A 22,752-nucleotide genomic window follows, 5' to 3' on the forward strand; every position below is an offset into this window, starting at 1 on the left:
AAAAATGGGCAAGCATAAGGATTTGAGTGAGTTTGACAATGGTGCAAATTGTAATGTCTAGACGACTGGGTCAGAGCATCTCTAAAACTGCAGCTCTTGTGGGATGTTCCTGGTCTGCAGTGGTCAGTATCTATTAAAAGTGCTCCAAGGAAGGAACAGTGGTGAACCGGCGACAGGCTTATTAATGCACGTGGGGAGCGAAGGCTGGTCCGTGTGGCCCGATCCAACAAACAAGCTCCTGTAGCTCAAATTAATGAAGAAGTGAATGCTGTTAATGTACAAACGATCAGGACTGTTTTGGCAACAAAAGGGGGACCAACACAAGGCAGGTGGCCATTATGTTGCCTTGAGTTGTCTTTTTTTTTTTTTTCTCACTAACAGTTTTCAACAATAACTTTTAAAGATGGGAATCTATAAGCTTGTTATCTGTATCTGCCCTAGTAAGCTTTTTCTGTCTGGAGATCAGTACATTGTAGTGCTGATCCATGTGCAACCATTATGTGCAACCATTATGAGGCACTCCATATGCAGATATAAACAATGTGCAGAACATGGGTACTTCTGGACTTGGGTTTGAGATTCATTGATGAGATAGAGTTAAACGAAAATTGCCTTGCATGGTTCGTTTGCTTGGCTTTAGGATGTTTTGTTTCCTTTGAGTGTGTGGCAAAAGACTCTGGGAAGCCACTGGTTGTCACAGCAAGATGGAATGGTCAGGTCAGAAGTTCATCTCATAATGGAACAAAGCTGCCACTGCTTTCTCAAAGAGCACACTGACTAATCATCGTTTATATTCAGGCAGAGTTCAGTGTTTGTATTCCAAACCAAATTTGTTGTCACGGGTGGCTTGTGACTACGGCTAATTTGGCGTGGCAGGCAGGACAACGTTATTAAAAAAGTCGTTCAATACAGATACACTTTGATGATCAGTCTGAATATTTTTCATATGACACTACCACAACTGTTTATTTTGTGTTGTGAACCAGACAAAAAAAACGTGTGGACAAAGGTGAAACACTATTGGTTGGGATCTTGACGGTTTCTACAACTTGAATGTTAGATGGTAAACCGTCATGGCTGTGCCTTCCCAATTGTTTACTCACAGTTAGACAGCCACCTTAGACATGGTGAACGAGCAGACCTGTTTTCCTTGCCGGCACTAAATTCAGACAAAAATATGATGATCTCTGACAAGTTTGTGATGGCACCGTTGTCCTTTTGTTCGACTTCTGTGTGCCAAAATGTATCTCCTACAGCTTCAACCAAAGGTTAAGCAGGCTTTTACTTCACTAAACAGCTTTGTCACATGCTTTACATATGTTTTGCTGTATAAAAGAAAATTCCCCAGTGCCTACCTACTCAGGATACTGACCGAGTTTCTTAAAAAGGTTTTATGGTAATTGCCATCTGACCAAGCTTGCGTTTGATGCCATAATTCTCGTAGTCTGAAATCTCCTTCTGCAAAGTGTGCTTCTCCGGGCTTTTAGTTCAATTAGATTATCCATTTCATCCAGTCTGGCATGACTGATTTCCCTCCATGTGCTTTTTTTAACTTTAAGGATTGTTTCTCATCACCTTGAATTCTGTCATTCCTTTTAAAAGGTCCACTTCCTGTTTTTACTTTAAATGATGTGGTGTTCATACAAGTATGACTGAAAATGTCCACTCGGCTGCATTCTGTCTATGTGGCATGTGAATGTCCGTGTCATACGGTTCAGGGCTGGGATGTGTTGACCCACCTGTTGTGTTGACACATGCTGCCTGTTTTGGAGTCGCTGGGCCCTTGACCAAAGGTTATTCTGCTGTTTAATTCATAGTGAAAACGCATGATGAGGAAACAGCAATACCTCTGCAGATGAATGCAAAAGGGCACAGTTACATGGAGAGACTATGTGAGAAACTACCTATGTACAATCAAATGGGGATGAAGTAGGTTTGTAACGGTGCACGTCTTCATACTGAAATTAGCCAAGGAGTTTTATGGTTCTTGGTTGTAAGAGTTTAATAAATTGTGCACAATGATGTGTATTTAATTGTGCAATAAATGCATTTAAAGCAGAGATGGGAAGTAACAAAGTACAACTATTTAGTTACTGTACTGTTTATCTCTACTTTTACTTAAGTACATGCTTTGTGTACTCCTCCACTGCATAGGCGTTTGGTGTGGTTGATGTACCCTGCGGCAATGATACAGCATTATCAGTAACCACAGCATTACCTAGTTTTCATAGTTTCCTAATTTTCATTCAAGATGATTCCTGACTAGCTAACTTGATAGAAAGATGTCCACACATCCACACACAGTTCTTTTAGCTCACAGTGTGGCATCAAACGTTCATTGAAGCTTAAATGAACACAAATCAGTGCGGTGACTGATGTGTTATGATTAGCCAATCAGGAAGGGCTTCAGGGCTTTTATATCTCCATATAACCAAATTCATGTAAATCACATAGAAACATCTGGTATCGGTAAACAACAACATGTGACTTGAGCAAAGATTCCGGACAGACATGCACAAGTCTATTTGATTTAGTTTAAGTCGAGTCATTGTAAAACAAAGAGAATGAGTCAGATTTTTAGTGGCACAGTTTAGTTTGCTCTGTGGCTTCCATTGTCAGTTTTGAAACTCATAAACAGAAAATAGAAAGCATTTTAATTGACATAGCGAACATAACCCCAATAGGGTCTCTAATGGCGTGTGCTCTGGCCTAAGGAGTGGTTTAGATTATGCTGAGGAAGTACTAAACAGAGACAGAACACATTACACACAAGTGAAACATTCTCTAAACTAAACCGGATTCAAAAGCTTTAAAGCGCTGTAAATGTTCATCTTTCCTTATCACAGTTTTCCACACGACCCCAAAATATTCCCTTGGCAGAATAAATATATGCCCTTTAATGGAATTCACATATGTAATCTGAAGATGTTACCTTGGCCTGTGTAGAATTCATATATTTCCCAATAACTCCATGCCATACTGCTGTATATTGGCTTCTGTAAACAGCTCACTGTATTTTATTATTGATTATATTGGGGCAAAGTTAAAAACTATGCTGGTTTTCTCTCTGGTGTTTGTCTCCCTGTTTGATAAGTTTATAACATAATAAAAAAATGAACATAAAAATAAATCGGAAAACAGTAATCCCCCGCTTTACCGCGGTTTGGATCTCGCACCACCGGTTTATCGCGTAGATTGGCACATAACTAATTAGTTTAGCTGATTTTCCCGGCCTCTCGTGGATTGCACGAGAGACCAAAAAACGTATAGGGAAATGTTTTCATAGAGTTTTATGTTGAAATAATGAAATGTATTAATAAAAATGTAATTATTAATAATAAAACGAAGTAAAATGTTAAGTGTACAGTACATGTGCTCACTATGAATGTAATACTGTATTTCTACAAATTTACACAAAATTCCTCCCTTTATGTTCTTGCAAATGTTTTCGGTGTGTATTTAAAGTGTGTGGGAGGATGATTTACGGCTTTAACAAAAAAACGTTAACGGAACGGGGATTGCTGTATGATTAATTTTTAATAATTGCCAGAAAAAGAACTGTAGCTCCCACTTTTTAACGCAGTGTATGCATCCCAGAGGCTTTTATATCAATTTTGAGAGGTGGAAGGAAACCAGAGAGCCCAGAGGAAACCCATTGACATACAGAGAATATGTAAAATACACACAGATAGTAACCGGAGCTTGGATCTGAACTGGAGCTGACTGACTGTTAATAATATGTAATTTAAAAAGTTTGGTCTCATTCTGCTTAAAGGATGTAAAAGTATATAAGCTTGTAACAGATAGTAGAAAAATAAACGTGGGGAAAAATGATAATTGAGTGGCAAAATTTTTTCCTAAATTGTCTAAATAATTGTAATGATCATATATTTCTATAGTAAGTGAAATAATTGCCTTGTTTTCAATTTCAAAATTTTTTCTCTTTCTTCGTCTGCAGAAAAGACCAGAACCTGCTTTCCCCAGTGAACTGTTGGTATCTGCTGCTGAACCAAGTGAGGCGAGAGAGTAAAGACCACGCCACTCTGAGTGACATCTACCTGAACAATGTGATCATGCGCTTCATGCAGATCAGCGAAGACTCAACACGCCTTATGAAGAAGGTTAGACCTCTGGCTGTCCTGCTTCCTCAACGGACAGACCAAAAAGCAAACAAGACGTACACATAAAAGCAGTATGCGTCTTTACATTCATTCAGTTTCCTGGTGCTCAACTGAGCTGCAGAGGCTCCCATGTGGAATCACATCCGCCATTTGGTCTCTTTTAGGTTTGCCCTTTGTTTGGTCTGTGTTCCTTTCAAGTAACTCTCACCATGTCCCTTATACACACACGAGACATCTGTTCTGTGCTGTGATATTCAAAGGAATAGAGAATAAAATACCACCCACTCTAGACACGACTGCCCTTTCTGCACTTGGGCCTTTGTGAAGCAGGATCATGTGCCTGTGCTTTTTGTGGGTTTTTGCCTTTCTTTTTAAACAGTGCCAGTATTCTCTTGTCAGAGTCACAAGGTGGGTCCGACCATATGGTCGGTTGTGGTTCCACTTTTAAAGCGAACCTTTAATCATGGTTCCGCTTTAGCCAGTTGACGTCTGTGGCCCTTTTTTTTTCAGTAAGGAGTTTTTTTTTTTTTTTTTACGCTCCTGCGCTCTCGTATCACAAGTTGACCACAGGAACAAATTACAAGGCAGGAAGATAGTTAGAGTCAATGGGGGGAACTGATGAGCTGGGCTGTAAGGCCTCAAGATGGGGGAAAACTAGCGGGTCCTTTCCAGAGCAGGAAAAATACTAGCTTTCTCTTGACATGAGCCAGAATGCCGTGCTCCACTCTTACCGTTTCCCTGGTGTGATTCAAAGGTACTTATTATTGTGTGGGATGTTGAGGGGCCTATGACAAAGGAAACAGATGTGCCAAGTGTGCACCACAGCTGCTTTTAGCACTATGACTGGCTGATACTGGTGCACAATAACAGAGATTGAAGACTCATGAGTCATTATTTTACTGTACATGAGAATACTTGTGTAGCATGGTTACAGTTACTAAGTGTTATCCTCGTTTTTTTCCTCTTTTCTGCTCTATTCCCTTTCCTTAATGTCTTCAGCTCGGCCTTTTGTTGTTGCTTTTAGGGTTGTGACCGAGCACTTGTAGGGCAGAGACAGAAGGTTTGTCCTTCTAAATTGCCTTGAGTCTCATGTGTCATGCTTAGAAATTTATAGCAGGGTTAAAAGTATCCGCACACTGTAATCAGTGCTCTCTCGGTTTGCTTTGAGCACAACGTAGTTTCAGTTATTATCCTCACACACAGGCTTTCATACACACAGCTGGCTTTCTCACACACTTAATCTGTATGTGTGTATGTGTTTGTGTTGGAAAGAGAGAGAGAGAGAGAGAGAGAGAGAGAGAGAGAGAGAGAGAGAGAGAGAGAGAGAGAGAGAGAGAGAGAGAGAGAGAGATCAGGTCAGCTAACAGTGTGTGTGTGTGTGTGTGTGTGTGTGTGTGTGTGTTTACAGTGAAATTCTGATCTGATTTACTGGAATAAATGATTTTCAGCCAGACAGCTAGTGCTACAATGAATAACAATGAAATAATAAAACATTTAACCAGGTTATTTGGAATTTTCTTCTCAATAACCAGATTATTTAGCTGATGTATACTGGTATTCTGCAACATATTTACTGTGCATGTAAGCAAACGCTACAAAGTGAAAAAGACTTATATAAAATATATAAAATATAGACAGCCTGAAAACAGACAGCAAACTTTTTTTATTATAATTTTTTATTATAATTAGATGCACTGTATATTATATAATAATTAATATAATGCACAAAAGCCACAATATGATGCTAACAACAAATTTTCCTTTGTAATCTTTTTCAAAAATTATAATTTATGTATAAATTATCAATATGTAAAGATTTAAATACGTTTTTAAAATATTCAGTTTGCCTCAAATGGTGCAGAGCTGTAACCACTATTTGGATGGTTTTGCTGCAGATTTTCTGTGGCTGTTGCACATGAAATGTTGAGCACTTCCTTTTGATCAACATGCCTTTTTAGGCTATTAAATAACCATGCTTTTTACTGTATGCAACTATCTCTGGTGGTTAGCAGAAGATTCGGTTTGCCAGCTTTTAAGACAATATTCAATATTCTGTCTCATTCCTACCTCATAACTTTGGCAGCCTGTAACCTCAAGTAACTTAAATGTCGAAAAATAAACTAATGTTATGTTTGTTGGAAAAGTGGAAGAAATGAGCACTACTCAAAAAATAATAATTTGCTCAATGTTATTTTTTTATTTTAAAGTAGATTATTCTGGTCAATCATCTTCAAATTTAATCTGATTCTCTCTCATTATTATATTATATCATTTTCAACCATATATTACTCTGAGGTATTGAGCAAATTTTAGCTTGAAGTCAAAGCATCTTCTTATTAAAAGGTGTGATTATCTCTCCTAACAGTGTGCGCTTTAAAGTAGCTATCATTACTGTGGTAAAAAGAATTAGTAAAATTGTTAAAAAAAATAATTAAAGGTTCAAGAAGCTTTCTGTAATTTCATAAAAGCCTGAAGTTCATTCATGAATGGCCAGACCTTCAAACATACATTTTTTTTATTATTATTTATTCCTCTGGCTTTTTCCATGCTTGTGGGTTATTTTATGAAACCAGTGGTCTAATGGGAAGTGAAGGTGAATTTTTGCACTTCTGGAAGCTCAATGAAAAGAGCACTTGATAGAGCTGAGTTGAATAAACACTTCAAAAAACATACAGTACATATGCAACTAAAAGTTATCTGTACCAATAGTTATAGAATCTTGATTTATAACACACTGCCACAAAGCCTCTGTCAGCTCCTGTATGGCAGGATGGTTTTGATTTATGACTGGATTTGACACAGAGTTGCAAATGCTCATAACAATCTCTGCATAGAGCTGTGGTAGTGTGTAAGTCACAGTGTTGGCAAGGCATGGTGCTTGCTTGATCATTGTCTAATTTCCATCCTTTTGGTGGGCTGTAATTCTAAGCATATTCATATTTCACAGCGATTAATGCAGTTCGAAAAACAAAGGCTCAACGCATCATTTCCATTATTTCAACGCAGAGTATTCTTCTGTTCTTTCAAAATATTTGAACTAAATTGTTTTACAGCTTAAATATCACTATTCATTTGTGACCAGCTAAATGAAATAAAACCATAGAACTTTGGAATCCTTCAATCTGATTGGTCAGATGGTATTTATCCATACAAAAGGTGTGTAATTGTACTGATGCTGAAGTTTTCTTGTTATGAAAACAGTTTTAGAAGGAGTCTGCACTGTCAGCACTTTGCAGAAGCCAGCGATACTGTACATCTGTCACTTCAAGTTTTCCGACATGGGAAAGTACCCAGGGCGAGGGAAAGACTGTTAACAGCTGCTATTATATAATTAATAACAGGAACTAGTTTTTTTTATATGTTATTCAACATTATACGTATATATTTGCTTCAGGGTATGTTGTTGTTAGTCAGCTAGAACCTCAAAATAGTCCACTTTGTGACAGGTTTCTTCAAACAGCCTGTCACTTACTGTTTTCCAGTAACAGCGCTGCACCATTTGATCCCATTCCCTACCAGCTTTAAACTGCAAAGAAATTTCACTGGACTTTTTGATATCCTCTTCTAAAATAAAAACATACCGCAACTTGAAGACTCATTCTAATCCATAACCATTTAGATTAATAGTGTGTTCTGGGGTTTTCCAACCTAAGGAAAGATGATGTCTTATCCATGTAATCAATGTAGTACAAAGTAAACATGGTTCTGCCTCAGCTTCTGAGGTCAGTGAATACCCAGAACCTCACAGCCCTATAGAGAATACCCTGGGCCTTAATCACATTAACCTGTGGCAGTCAGTCTGTCTGCTATTAGCTGCAGAAAGTGGTGTTATAGGCTGAATAGACACTTGATCTCTTGGCCTGAGGGCTTTACTGATTACTAAGATACGGCTGACACGGACCTGGGATTTATCACTCCGTGCCTGTTTGGTGTCACATAGACTGTTTATGACATCACACAGAGGATATGTTTTGATCCATCAGAGGCATCACACTCATGCACACCTGTTTGCAATGTTGGGTTGTATAGGTATTAAGTTGGATTATTGTCACTCTTGACCCTTGAATTGCAGGGTTTAGAGAGCACAAAGGATTGTACAGAGGAGAATTGGAGGTCTGCGTTTTGTTGTGGCATGCAGTGTTGCTATGATACCAAATTTTATATTTCAGTATCGAATACAACTAATGATACCAAGTCTCAGGATATGAGTGTACATACAGTAATGGCCATAAAATTTCACAAAGGGAATAAACTAAATAAACAACAAAATTTGTCATAGTGTTACGAATAAAGCATAAATAAGTTAGTTTAGAGAAATATAATAGACAACAGGATGGTTAATGCACCGCCCCTAGTGTTCGCTTTTCCTTTTTCTCATCAAGGTAAAAGAAACTTCTTACAGGTAGTCGTCGAATTACGACCACGATTGGTTCCGACAGACCGGTTGTAACACGATTTGGTCATAAGTAGAGTAGGCTATATGTACAGTACTGTGAAATGATGTTATAAAAATCTTTAAGTATTATTTGTTCATTTTATGCCATTTGTATCATCTCTACACCATTTTGATTCACGAATTCTTTCTTTATCTTTCAAAATCGCGGAGATGGTAGTGCTACCGGAAGCTGGTACGCACTGTCGTATGCCACGGCTTGTGATCGTAAAGTCGAATGGTCATAAGTTGCATAAGTCATAAGTCGACGACTACCTGTATTTATTACATAACACCTTTTATTATCCATTTATTGTTCAAGTTGATATTGTAGAACGTCTACAAAACAAGTAAGTTCCTGTTATCACTTGCGTTCTAGCAGCTGCAAACTCCATCATTTCTTAGTTAAAAGGTAAAAACTAATTAAAGTGCCAAAGTCCTCTATTATAATTTTTTGTTTGTTTTTTGAAAAATGTGTAAGTTAACCTGGTGGCTACAAAGCTCTCGAAATGGAGTCTAATTCCAAGGATGCTAAAATGTGTTTTTCTCACAAAAAACATCACCCTGTCAACAATTAAAAATTTTTTCATTCTAGTCATATGGAGGGTTTGTCACACAAATTCCTGTGTACATTGTTACTGAGAAGCACTGTGGTATGATACTATTCTATCCAAATACAAGTCTGTATAATCAGAATTATAAAGGATAATAAGTGTCAGAAATCGTTAGTCAATCAATAATGTTTTCTGATTTATGACAAAATTCAGATGTGATGATTTCAGGATTAGCTGGTCAGTAATATCAGTACTTTTAATGATTAAAAAGAAATAAATAATACTGTTGTGTGGTAATCTGTCTCCTGTTTAACCATAGTTGCAGTTATATTGGAACTCGTAGAGGAGATTGAGATACTCACTCCTTCGCTGAGTTATTGCTGGGAAAGATCTTTAGAATGAGATTAGTGAAAATATGATTGAGTTAGTGAGAGACTGGAGCAGCCTGTAAGACAGGAAGCCATTACTGTAATCCTGCTGATCCACATGAGTTACAGGACAGTGTAACAGAGCTCCAAATGGTGAGGTTCATAAAAAAAAAAAAAAAAAAAAAAAAAACATCTTGAAATCTTTCAAATATCTAAATTTAATTTGAGGTTTTTGGTTCAGGGTGCAATTTTTTTATTTATTACATTTTTCTTTTTTTCTGGGATATGGGAATGCCTAACTGTTGATTATAGTTTCACTGTTCTTTTTTGCAGAATGATGCTTCAGTTCAGTCAGAATCGTCTCCACTGAATAATGTCTGACTTTTTCATTTACAGCAACCTACTTGGTGCTAAAAAGCCCAACATCTGTTAGCAATATAAATGCTCTTTATGAGGCCTGAAGCCAGAAAATGTGCTTCTGAAACGAATGCTTCAGCAGTACACACTTATACATATACTTATACACACACTTATACTTGAGAACACACTTATAAACTACCCATTTTTCTAACACTGATTAAATCCTTATGTGGCTGATAGTCATTCTGTAGAATGTAGAGTCGTTCTGTAAATTGTCTGATTGTCATTAAGTGTGAAGAGAGTAGATAACTGATATACATGTGTGTTTTCTCTCCCTCTTCTTTCCCTCTAACTCCTTTAGAGTAAAGAAATAGCATTTCAGCTGCAGGAAGATCTGATGAAAGTCCTCAATGAGCTCTACACGGTGAGTACAGAACTAATAAACCACCTTTTCTTTTCATAGCGCTGGCATGGTCTTAGAAATTCATAATCTTATCTCCAAGCCAGATCTAGCCTCTAGCCTCAGGTTACACACAGCACTGCACACTATACATTTATAAGTGCCCCCTGCTCCCAAGCATGAAAGATCCTCGGCGGTCTGTTTGCTGGATTACGGATTCATTGTCCCGCTTTAATTGTGAATGTCAATTTTGCTGTGTCACCTAAAGATTCATGCACTTCTTATAAATGCCAAGCCATAGCTACATGGTATTACATATTTTACTGCCTGAAGTACTCTCATACAAACAAATAACACTCAGTTTGTATGGTTCAAAATGGTATAATTACGTTGCGGTATTTTTCACCAAGTACCATCTTTGAATACATTTCTGATTAATGGGCTTAAAAGGTATGATCCATCGATTCATCGAATTGTCCCGAGGAGCATTTGACTCTAACCATGAAGAGATGTTCACCATTGATGTACAAGCCACCAAAAATTACAGGCACACTCTCGACAGGAAATGACACAGCTCATGGGCAGTATAGATAAATTGCTTCCTGTAGAGTTGTAGGTTTTTTTTTTAGCCCTTTAGTGGTTGGCTGTGTACTCACAGGAGATAGCCCCTCTCATGTGTAAGCTTCGTTTCCTCTAGTCGAAGAGACTCCAGGTTCCGTCCCACAGGACTGTTCTAATCACTGACGTTGTGGTTACATTACGTTACCACTGGAATACATTACAAGGGCGTGAGTGGTTTGCTTAACATTTTGACTTCACATCATTTGATGCATTTGGGGATTTAGGCTGACAGTCATTTATTGATTGGAATGCTACTATACCAGGAAATAAAAATCAAGGTGTACAGAAATAATTCATAATTCTGTCTAAATCATAAATATGTTGTGTTGCTATTTTTTGTGTTTTTGTAGTCCATCCAAATACAGGACACTAGTGTTAATCTGCCTAGATTTTTTCACACTTTTAATTGAATTTATTGTGGTATTTTTTAGATATTTTCCTGATCTGCTTAAAGAGTTTACTGGGTTTTCAAGTTGACCACAGGCCATTTTTAACATGATTTTTTTATTTAGTCTGGTTGCATCTGTGTGAAACTTTTTCACCTGGAATAATCCCATAATATTCAGGCAAAACTGTTCTGTTTTATCAGTCATCTTCCATCCTTACAATCATGTAAGTAGAGTTGGCAGATATGAGCTTTCTCTACATGGATTTATTCTCCATCATAGTATGATCTCCATGACCTGTGATAGATGAATAGGATGGCAATTTAGAACATCTTAAGATGTTCTAAATATCTTTTCAAATAGATAGGCTGTATATTGAGGTAGACGATCACCTCCTGCTTCAGTTCCACCAGTCATATTCCACTGGAGGGAGACCCCTGGCCAAACCCAAGACCCACTGGAATTTGGTTTGGGAATGTCTGGGATCCCTAAGCAGAGGATGTGGAATGTCCAGTGTTGGAACGTGAAACCTGGACTGCCTTTTTCCAGCCTGCTGTCCCCACGACCCCCTCCAGGAAGGCAGAAAGGAAGACGAATAAATTGTTTATTGGTTTTCATGGAATCTGACAATGGCTTTAATCCAGTTTGAAATATTGTAGTATTTATTTACATGTCCACCGGAATCGTTGAAAACAGATAATGATTAAATTATTAGTGTGCTTATAAATTCATGGATGGTTTAGGCCACGCCTTACAACACAAATAAACATTTCGAGCTTGCTAGCTTTCATGTATTTATGTTGTCCGCTATAAAAACTGCATGTGGAAGCATGATTAGCAGCAGATGTTAAACCTTGGCTGATGAACTGGTTTGTCTCCTATAAGCGACTCTCAGTGGCTGGGTTATGTGATGAGATTGTTGACTGATCTTTAGTTCTTCTCTTTAACCCGGAGTACATCCGAAAATACTCCAACTGTTGCATCAGAAAATTTTCTCTCCATCCTGCCCTCAGCATGTAAAATAACAGGTCTTATATGTCACTAAATTCGGATTTTCTAAAACGAGAAATCCAAACACTGTTCCAAACCAGTAAGTGGAGAGTGGGACGTGTGGTTTGGTCAGCCATATATCCAATTATACAGTTCTGCACATGAGAGGAGCCTGAATGGCTGACGATAACCGTGCTCCTGCTCTATACGTCTCCCAACTGAGTTTGTTTTGGTCAATGTTTTAAAGGCAGCTCTGTGTTTTGAATCCAGTTCTGGTTTTACTGTACCATGCTTTATGAGTCTGGCATATGTGAACATCGGTTATGGCCGATTGTGACCTTGAATGAGCTCTCTGCTTTTGACTATGACATTGTTTAGTGCTCTGGAGTTACGTCATCTTAGTGAGGTAGAGAGCAGGCAGGTGAAGGAACTTCCTCAATATGAATTATGAAGACAATGTATAAAAAACAATGGCTGGCTGATATTGACAATAGTAGGAATGATCGTGTAATAAATTATTGCACCATATACATTTTTCGAAATATCCTTATCATTGAAAATTACATTTTATTGGAAATGTGGAATCTTTACAAATATTTAAGAAGTGTTGCAAATTATTTACATTAAAAATTACACATAATTTTGAATTTTTTCAGTTTGGAAAATGGTTTTTGACAGACATGCATTTTGCTTTTATTTATATGCAGCAAACTAGGTTATTTAACATCATGAGGATTTACTTTAATCAAACAAATATATAAATGTACACATGTTAAACGTTCAGTTTTTGTTTTGTTTTTCTGCCATGAATAAAAGCTTTATACAATTTTGGCATCTGGACAGTAAGTTGCTCCAAACATTCATCTGATATACTTTGACATGCCTCTTGTAAAACTTGCTAAAGTCTTCTTTGCCAGTTGATATTTAATTAGCTGCAGCCCAAATGAATTGCATGATGTTGAAGTATTAAATGATATCCATTTTGGTTCAGTATTTTTTATACCCAGAATAATCCTCCAACTATTTCTGCTTGGGGGAGTCTCACATAAGTTCTTCCGCACAGACCTTCATCCCAGTCATTCACTGTCCAGTTCTTGTATGTTTTTTAAAGAAAAGTGAGATTAATTATAAGTAAGGTACAAAATTATAAATCTTTGACCCACACTGTATAAATGACATCAAATAACAGCCAACAAACGTACAAATATTTCATAAAAAATAGGTTTATATATATATATATATATAATTTTTTATTTTTTTTTTTCCCTAGCTATATACACAGATCCTAAGATTTTTTAGTTTCATTGTTAGTTACACTTCTCATACTTCAGGTGTCATATTTCTGGGTTTAACATTGCTGAAATGGCGTAATTAACCACTCAGTACCTGCTTCATACCCAATGAGTCATATCCTAATGCATGTTTCTGAAGTCACTCTAGTGTTACTAATAGCCCACTAACAATAACAATGACTCATGCAATAGGAAACTGCCTTTTAACAGTTTACCCTTAACAGTTGTGACTACATGGTAAGTTCACTAGAGGAGAAAGGGTTCTCCGTTGCTCAGTTTGTTTTGCATAGTACTTGTGACTTTTTTAATATGTAGAACTCCCTGCCAGAGTGTTGAGTCCTCTCTGCTTGTGGTCCAGGTTTGACTTATTCGGGGGAGCTGAGAGTGAATAAAGAGCTCCTCTGTGAGCTATTAGAGGTGTAGTGTTTCTTGTGATAGTGGACTGAGAGATGGGAATAGCAGCCTGGATGGTTACAGTATTTCATAGTAATAACAATTTCATGCAGGAAATGTCTGTCCTCCTTTAACCTAGTCTGCATTGTTAGAACTTTATGGTCAGGAGAACATGAGAATGTACATTTTATATTATGATTTAGGCATTGTGAAATGGAGTTATTGCTTCCATGGTGGCTCGATTGTTAAGGTCTTGAAGCAATGATATACCTAACAATGGAACTTAGAATTGGGAATTGATGAACTTTTCACCCATAGAACCAGTTGACATTGACATAGTCATTAAAACATCCATAATGATTGGTTTTAAGAACAATATTGAATATCTTGAAACATCCTGTCTATGCCCTCAAGGGCTGTTTTTGGAGGTCACCGGACCCTCCTCTTGGGTTCTAGCAATACTTAAAGCTTCAAATTCTAAGCTATTTTGTCTGTGAATTATATTGAATTCATTTTCAATATAATTTACTGAAAATGTCAATTCTTACAACATAAATTAATAAAGGAGTGAAAAGCAGTGTGCCTGATCTTTTACCCTTGACCTCTGTGTCTCACAGGTGATGAAAACCTACCACATGTACCATACGGAGAGCATTAGCTCTGAAAGCAAGCTGAAGGAGTTTGAGAAGCAGGAGGAGAGGCAGATCGGCCGTACTGGTGACCCCGTCTTCCACGTGCGCCTGGAAGACAAAACTCCAAGACGCAGCTTTGCTAAGAAGATTGAGAAGTTGAAGGAAAAGGTACTAAAAAACACAGTGACTTTTACTGTTTTTTTTTTCCCCAGGATATTCTGGTGCTCTTGGTTTCAGGAAAACTAAAATACAGATGAGCCCCGAGTTATGGTTCGACTTACGATTTTTCCATCTTACGATGACGGTAGCGATACGACAAAATTGTAAAAATATATTTTTATTAAATAAAAATTTCACACACAGGCAGCAGCGTACGATGCAAATATGTCTCCTGCTTGTAGTGAAAAAAAGATGAAGGCCATCAGTTAAGATTATATTAAAATTAATAAGTTAAAATTATAAGTCAGCAGGAAGCAGGAAAGACTGTCACAGTCATAGCACCATCTTCGACTTACGATATTTTGGACTTACGGTGGGCTCGTCGTAACGTATCTACATCGTAAGTAGAGGACCACCTGTAATCCTATTACTATTTAAGCACTGCAGAATTGTGAAAAATGCATCAGTCAAATCAACCTTACTTAGACCATGTGCATTTAGGTGGTCTTCAGAGTTTGTTTTTTTTAAGTAATTATCATACATTCTTTAGAGAAACACAATGGATGAGTCAGTGCTGCCTGCCTGACATGTCAAGGCATTTATAAATGTCGTCCCAACCTTTTATACCCCGGATCTCACCGGTAATGAGAAAGAAGGCGATGCTTTATTCTTTTAAATGGTCTGGTTTTCACTACAGGCTGTGACAAATGGTTTTATAGCTGTGGGAATGCATGCTTGTGTGTGTGTGTATGAGTCGTGTTTTTTTTTTTGTTTTTTTCTTCCTCTTGCCGCTTCCTGGAATGTGAGAGTGTGGAGTGGTTTAAATATGGAAGTCAGGGTGAGACAGTGTCTGTTGCAGCTATGTGACTAAGTTGCTTTTGCAGATTTGCAGATTTGAGCAAGAGAGGAAACGCTTACTGCACAGACGATAAACAAGTGTTTGTTTATGTTTTAAAAACTCAATTTTTGTCCCATCAGCCATATTTTCGTCTCGTGGTTTGTTGTCTGTCTGATGGTTTTGTCCAAAAAAAAATGAGCAAATGAGTTTTGCTGGGTTTTCTCAGAAATACATACATTTATTATCCATTATATTAACCGAGATTGTTTAAAAGATGGCAGATTAAACAGACGTGTATGTTAATTATAATAGATAACAATATAAACTGGTGTGATGTGATGAAGTAAAGTAACTGTTACTGCCACAAATGTGATGGTGTGTTATACCTCTCCTACCATAGCAAATTGCAAAGTATATTTTTTTTATATAATATAAAAAATATAATATGATTTAATATTATATAATATAATATTATTGTAATAATATTATAATATATTATATGAGATTTTCGTTGGGAGTGATGAGGATGGACAGGATTAGAAAGGAGTTTATTAGAGGGATAGCGCATGTGGGTCGTTTTGGAGACAAAATGAGGGAGGCGAGATTGAGATGGTTTGGACATGTGCAGAGGAGGGACATGGGGTATATCGGTAAAAGAATGCTGAGGATGGTGTTGTCACTGTGGTGACCCCCTAATGGGAGCAGCCAAAAGAAGGAGATATTTTATATTATATTATTTTATATTATAAATGTATATAATTAGTTATATAATATTTTATTTTGTGTGTGTGTGTGTGTGCGTGCACGTGTGTACATGCATAAACGTGTGCACACACAAACGTATTGACTTAAAGGTTTTATTTATCACAAGACGTTTTCTCAAATAGCAGCATAATGCTAGCCTTATACTATATAGGGCATCTTTTATGTTAATTTAGAAACCACAATGTTTAAGAACTTGTGTATTATGTATTAATATGTATTAATATAATTAATAATATAATAATGGCAGTATAAGTACAAATCTTAAGTTGATTCAATCAAGAATAAAAAAAAAACTTATAAATTCACTAGCACTATAGTGTAGCAAAACATAATTCTGTTTATTAGTTGTCTAATCATTATGTTTTTTTTTCTGTTTTTCCATCAGAGGCAGGCCAAGTACTCCGAGAACAAGCTGAAGTCGATCAAAGCCCGGAACGAGTACTTGCTGACTCTGGAAGCCACTAATTCCTCAGTATTCAAGTATTACATCCATGACTTGTCTGACCTAATAGATGTAAGTAAAGGGGATGTGCAACTGCAGTGTCATCGTTTGTTAAAAATGCTTGGTCGTGGCCAGTGGAACAGTTGTAAATAAGTGCTTCTGTTCTTTTGGCATAAAACAGGAGTGACAGTGTTGCTGCTGCTTTTTCAGATTTACGTCGACATCTTTCCTTTTTTCCATTCACTTTGATCTGAAACCGTGCAACAAATGTGTCAGATTGTGCTAAATTGAAGCACTTAAGACTTCAAAACCAGGAGCGTTTAAACCAGGAACGTAATTGCATTTAGATTTTTAAGCTTCACTTCCCCAAACCGCACTGCAAAACCACTATTAAGAAAGTGCTCCCTTAAGTCTGTTGATAAGGATTTACTATCTCATAAGACTGGTTGAGTAGAATGAGATAATTGACCTTAATTTAAAAAAAAACAATAGAATTTTTAGAATTACAGGACCTATAGAAGAGAAACTGTGGTTGTGTAGTCCCAAGAGTCACTCAACCCATTCTAGTTTTACGTCTTGTAAATTTTTGTTTTATAAGAAAATATTCAGATTTTTGTATCAGTGTGCTGTTTAGTAGATGCTACCACCTGCGCTACTGTCCCAGTTCTATGCTTGCTGCTATTTCTGTATATGTGATTATTTTTGGGATGGATAAAAAAAAAAAAAAGTCTACACTTAAAACCCAGTTTCTTTAAGTGTCCCTTTTAGGTCACCCCACATCCAGTATGTTCTTGATGTGCTTTGCCCTCCCTGAAGTACCTCTCTGTTCCCAATACTGTAGCCTAGTTCAGAGCCATCCAAATTCGGTTATTTATAATCCAACCTCACCTACAAAAACTAAAGTGTCCCTGCAGAGGAAAGATCAGCTGTTGGGGTAATGTGCCTACGTTCCACGTGCCTCGAGGAAGTAAACGGGCAGGGTGACCTTGCCTCAGTGCCAGGCTGTCAGAGTCGTCTGAGCAGCGGGCATCAATCTTTGATCGTGGCTGATTACTTCCGACCCCTGCCAGACGTGCCGACTCAACCTAGAGTGGGAGAGAAAATGTTTAAAGTGTTGAGCGTCGTTTTTAATTCACTATCTGGCCTGAGGGAATATATTGGTGCAACACTTCTTTCAGAGTGCACTGCCATACTAAATCAGCAGGCTGCTTCTACATGGCCTCCACTTGTCTGCCTCTGTTCAAAATAAACATGTAATCATCGAAACACTCGGCAGACAGAGAAGGCAGAGGCGCACCGGGAGCCAGTATTCTTAGTCACAGTGTAATGACAAGTTTTATTTCCAATGCCCTCAATTTCCACATAGAATTGGTACTGTGTAATGATACACTCACTGTGGTCTGAACTACGTCTGCATGACATGTTTGCTCAGTACAATTAACTATAAACCAAGCACGGAAACAAAAGGCTGCAGAAAATGTCTGGATTTAAAAATCTACCACGTTGTAATGGTAGTTATATCAGCAGCTCAAATGAAAAGTTATGTTGCATTTCACTGCCCTATTTTCATTTCCTCACTTTGATGTCAGCGTGACTTCAGACCTCAGAGCGTTTTTATCTGAATCGCAGACAAAATATGAAATTTGCCTCCCAGGGTCATTAGTGTTTGGGTTCTGCTAGCAGTTTGGATCTGTAGGATAAACAGCATTAAGGGCCAAATATGGACACCATGTGCAGTGCAAAAAAAACAAAAAAAAGATTAGGTCATCTTAGGCTGGTCAGAATCAAGGACGTCGTTAGTGTGACTAGAAAGACTGATAGGTGAGTGTGCTGTAGTGCCAACGCTCATGCTTAATGCTTTAAAAATGCCCTGTGTTGGAAATAGCTAAATATTTAATTTAACTAAAAATAGAACATAACTTACTGATGCGGAAATGTGCTAATGCTTATTTTATCCATCCATCCATCCATCCATCCATCCATCCATCCATCCATCCATTAAAATATGCAAGTGCTCTTTGTTTTGAAGATGGTGTAAAGGAGCATCACAGAAAGTTTGATGGATAAAAAAGCATAATTGATTTTGTGATGTCCGGCAGTGACATGTAACTATCCAAAAACATGATCAAATTGTGAGAAAAACACTTAGCTAGCAATGTTTCACAGACGCAATGTATGTTAGCGTATATGGCTGCTTATAAGATTTGATCTTTGCAGGCAAAAAGAACAAACCTAAATACAAACAGCCATCATCACGGTAAAATATTTATTTGTCAATGACACCATTTGTGCAAACATGCAGAGGAATCGAAATACCGTTTCTCTTCTCGCTCATCTAATGTTTTAATTGTCACTGCAATATAAAAAATTTTTTTATTTAAATATTAGCATAAATCCATATATGGATATATATATATATATATATATATATATATATATATATATATATATATATATATATATATATATACTGAGTAAATATATCTTTTAAACATCTAAAAGAATTTACAGCTGAGTAATGAATATACACCTGAATTTTGTTAATATACAACTATACGGCCAAATAGATGTAAAAAAATTTTAGGTGCAAATATACAGTAATCCCCCGTTTATTGCCACGGTTACGTTCCAAAACCGCCCACGATAAACAACAAACCGCAATAAACGAACGCCACCCCAAAAATGCTATTTTATGTATACAGTACTGTACTATATAACAATTTAATTCATTTTATAATTCACATTTATATTTTTATGAATAAATTTTATTATTTCAACATAAAATTCCATAAAAACAATTCAACAAAAGTGTCTTGGTCTCTCGTGCTATCGGCGAGAGACCGGGAAAATCAGCCACACAAATTAGTTATGTGGAAAGCGCAATTCCGCGATAAACCGGTGGCACGAGATTCGAACCTTGGTAAAGCGGGGGATTACTGTACATCCAAATATATGTAAACGTTCTGAAGTGATTGATAGGAAACTTGCTTTTTTTGGGTGGTTTTCCTGATTTCAGCCACCTATACAACAATTTTGTTTTTCCAAATTTCCATCCAAATTGCTGCAGAGAACTAAATGGTCCATGAAATGATCATAATGAGAGTATTCTACATGCACAGATGCTTTTGCTTTACTAAACTGGTAGTGATTTGGAAACATCTCTCTTCTCTTCCCCTCTTTTTTGCTGAGCAGTGCTGTGATCTGGGCTATCACGCCTCTTTAAACCGGGCCCTGCGCACCTACCTCTCAGCCGAGTATAACCTGGAGACGTCTCGTCACGAGGGACTGGACATCATTGAGAATGCTGTGGACAGTCTGGACCCTCGCAGTGACCGTCAGCGCTTTATGGAGATGTATCCCACGGCTTTCTGTCCTCCGGTCAAGTTTGAGTTCCAGCCACACATGGGAGATGAGGTTAGACGTGCATTTTCTTGTCTCTCTCGAGCACAGTATGTGAAATTATGTTTTTGTTCTTGTGCATTAGAGTACTCTGTAAAGTCCTAGCTGCCAGTGGTTAAACATTGAGTGATATAGACATTGACAATCAAACTTAATCGTTGGAACATCTAACCACAGATTTCAAAATGATACCAGATATTATACCACAGCCTCTGGACAATGCCCCTGCTACAGGTTTATGTAGTATTGACTGTGTTGTGCTTTTAAGGATCTCTGTTTTGTGTTAGTGCAAATTAAAAAAGGTATGCAAATGAGAAGCTGGATTCACTGTGGGTAAAGAGGTTTCATTCCCCAGTTTTAATCTATCTCAGCTGCTAGGGAAACATTAAACAGAGAGCCTAGGACAAATCACGTTAGAGTTCTTTCCCGGAGGTGTTTATTGCAACTTTATTGAATTTCGCTTCCAAATTTGCAGTTTTTTTACTGATAGCATGTCCATGGCGATTTTACATCTAATAATTTCGTGATCCCAATGCCCTACTAAGTAAAACCCGGATGGTGTGACTATTGGGTTTATAGTTATAAGGTTCTTTTGTTCTTTCGTAACTGTTAATAAGCGTTTGTTTGTTTTTTTCTTCTTCAGGTGTGCCAGATCGCAGCGCAACCTCCAGTCCAGGCTGAGCTGATTCTAAGGTTCCAGCAGCTCCAGTCACGTCTGGCCACACTGAAAATTGAGAATGAGGAGGTAAGCAAGCCTGTGTTCTTCCATTAGCTGTGTTGTAAAACACTGGAACATTCCTAATTTGCTGTCTACCATCACAAAGAACCTGAATACGCCTTAAGCAGGCATAACACACCTGACTGCCAGTTTTTATTCATGTTGCCTCAATTATCACTTAAATATGCAGCAATTTCATAATTTCCACATCAATTAATATGGCAGAAGAAATATATAAAAAATGTATTATAGTAAATGTGTTACTTCCCAGAACACTTTTGTTAAAAGACACATCAGATGCTCCACAGACTGTTGCAAAGCCTGGGGCTAAGCCCTCAAAGACTAAAAGATTAAGACCACACGACCCATTGGGCTCCACTCTATTGCCTTATTTATTTTGTTTTGTTTTTTTCAACAAATTTTTTTTAAAGTGGTTGGAAAAGAGCTCATTGGGGCAGTCACCAACCTGCGTTTATCTTCCCTGCCTTTTTTTAATCCTATCGTCATTCCACATTCTTTACGTTCGTTTCTTCTGGCTGTGGAGGAAGTCATGTGTGTGAAGGCTGGCAACCTGCTGAATGTGCAAAAGATGGTTTTGATAGGGGAGGCTGAGATTTGGCTGTTGATTGGTGGAGAGACAGGATCAGCACATCTTTTATTGAATAGCTTAAGACTGTATTTATATAGTCATCAGTGCATGTTTTGTTACCACATCCAGGCTGATAATACTGTTGTCAACCTGGTGGACACTTTGTTCCCAAAGCTTCCTTTCACTGCCTCGATCTGTCCAGGATGAAAAAACAATGGGGATGCACCATAGAGGTTTTGGGTCCTAAAGGTCCAAGGGTTAAAACACATCATCCTATATGAGGTTGGGGTTATTTCCTGGATGGCTGAGTTGTTAGCAGATCTTCAATAGGAAGGGATTTGAGATTTCCTGTCGACTACCCACAGACACGTCATTCTCTTAAAAATGAAGACGAGCATGCTTTATATACCGGATGCAAAGCACAGTCTTGTTGCCTTTCGTTTGAGTTCTGAAGCAGCTGTTTCCTTATGCCCACAAAAATATGCAGAAACCCTGACAGTGTATTTGGTTTGTTGTCTGAGGCATTTGGAAAACCTACTAATCAATCCAAAGCCCTGACATTGAAGACACTATAAACATGTACAGTATCTCACAAAAGTGAGTACACCCCTCACAATTTCAGCAAACTTTTTTATTTTCTTAATAGACAATACTATGGCACATTTAGTCAATGTGCAGCTTGTATAGCAGTTTAGATTCTCTAAAATATATTTCTATAGTATTGTATATTGTATATTATAATAATGACACTGCATTCCTGGAGTCCACCATTCATCTTGCAGCATTTTCTTTTCTTCAATACATATAAACCAGATTTTCAGACCTGTTGCTTTTGTTTTTTGTTTTTTATCACTGAAAATGAGTGTGTGTGTGTCAGGAAAAAATCGAATCATTTTTGCATTACAAGCAAGTCATCAAGCTGCCATCTTTATTCCATTCACATGAGCCCTCCTGTTATTACAGGAACTGCACATACTGAGATGTAGCTCCTTCCTAAATATTTGTAAATTTCCTAACTAACAGAAGAATAAAAACTTCCCCTCAATTGAACTAAATTTCAGTTTGGTGTCCTTATCTCCTAATGCTCCCTGCTTTTTATCCTGCTTAGCTACTCATTTGATGTATATGATTTTGGTGCTTAAAAGGTTTAGAGATCAGACATTATTCAGAAGGAAGTGCGCTTTTCCTTTCATCGCTTTACTCATTAGTTTTCACCATTCAATAGATATTCTCTCAGAGTTTCGCATCAAGTTTACACTCGTTTGATTCTGAATAAAAGAATCTGTTGGTTTT

The 22,752-nt window shown here is 37.5% G+C and overlaps 2 protein-coding genes across 5 annotated transcripts in view; one reads left to right on the plus strand and one right to left on the minus strand.

Annotated features, from left to right (window-relative positions):
• LOC310731884 (uncharacterized protein) overlaps nt 1-22,752 on the minus strand; it is a 421,718-nt gene that overhangs the window by 55,252 nt on the left and 343,714 nt on the right. The window lies entirely within an intron of this gene.
• The window catches only part of srgap1a (SLIT-ROBO Rho GTPase activating protein 1a), an 84,024-nt gene that overhangs the window by 29,579 nt on the left and 31,693 nt on the right, over nt 1-22,752 (plus strand). For all 4 annotated transcript variants that reach the window (XM_083551887.1, XM_083551886.1, XM_083551889.1 and 1 more), the window contains exons 3-8: nt 3,959-4,121; nt 10,197-10,259; nt 14,535-14,717; nt 16,697-16,825; nt 19,946-20,167; nt 20,796-20,897. In XM_083551887.1, the coding sequence (XP_083408013.1) occupies nt 3,959-4,121; nt 10,197-10,259; nt 14,535-14,717; nt 16,697-16,825; nt 19,946-20,167; nt 20,796-20,897 (862 nt within the window). The remainder of the gene's footprint in view (nt 1-3,958; nt 4,122-10,196; nt 10,260-14,534; nt 14,718-16,696; nt 16,826-19,945; nt 20,168-20,795; nt 20,898-22,752) is intronic.

The sequence above is a fragment of the Silurus aristotelis genome (assembly GCF_946808225.1).
Source record: "Silurus aristotelis genome assembly, chromosome: 10".
NCBI classification, from domain to species: domain Eukaryota; kingdom Metazoa; phylum Chordata; class Actinopteri; order Siluriformes; family Siluridae; genus Silurus; species Silurus aristotelis.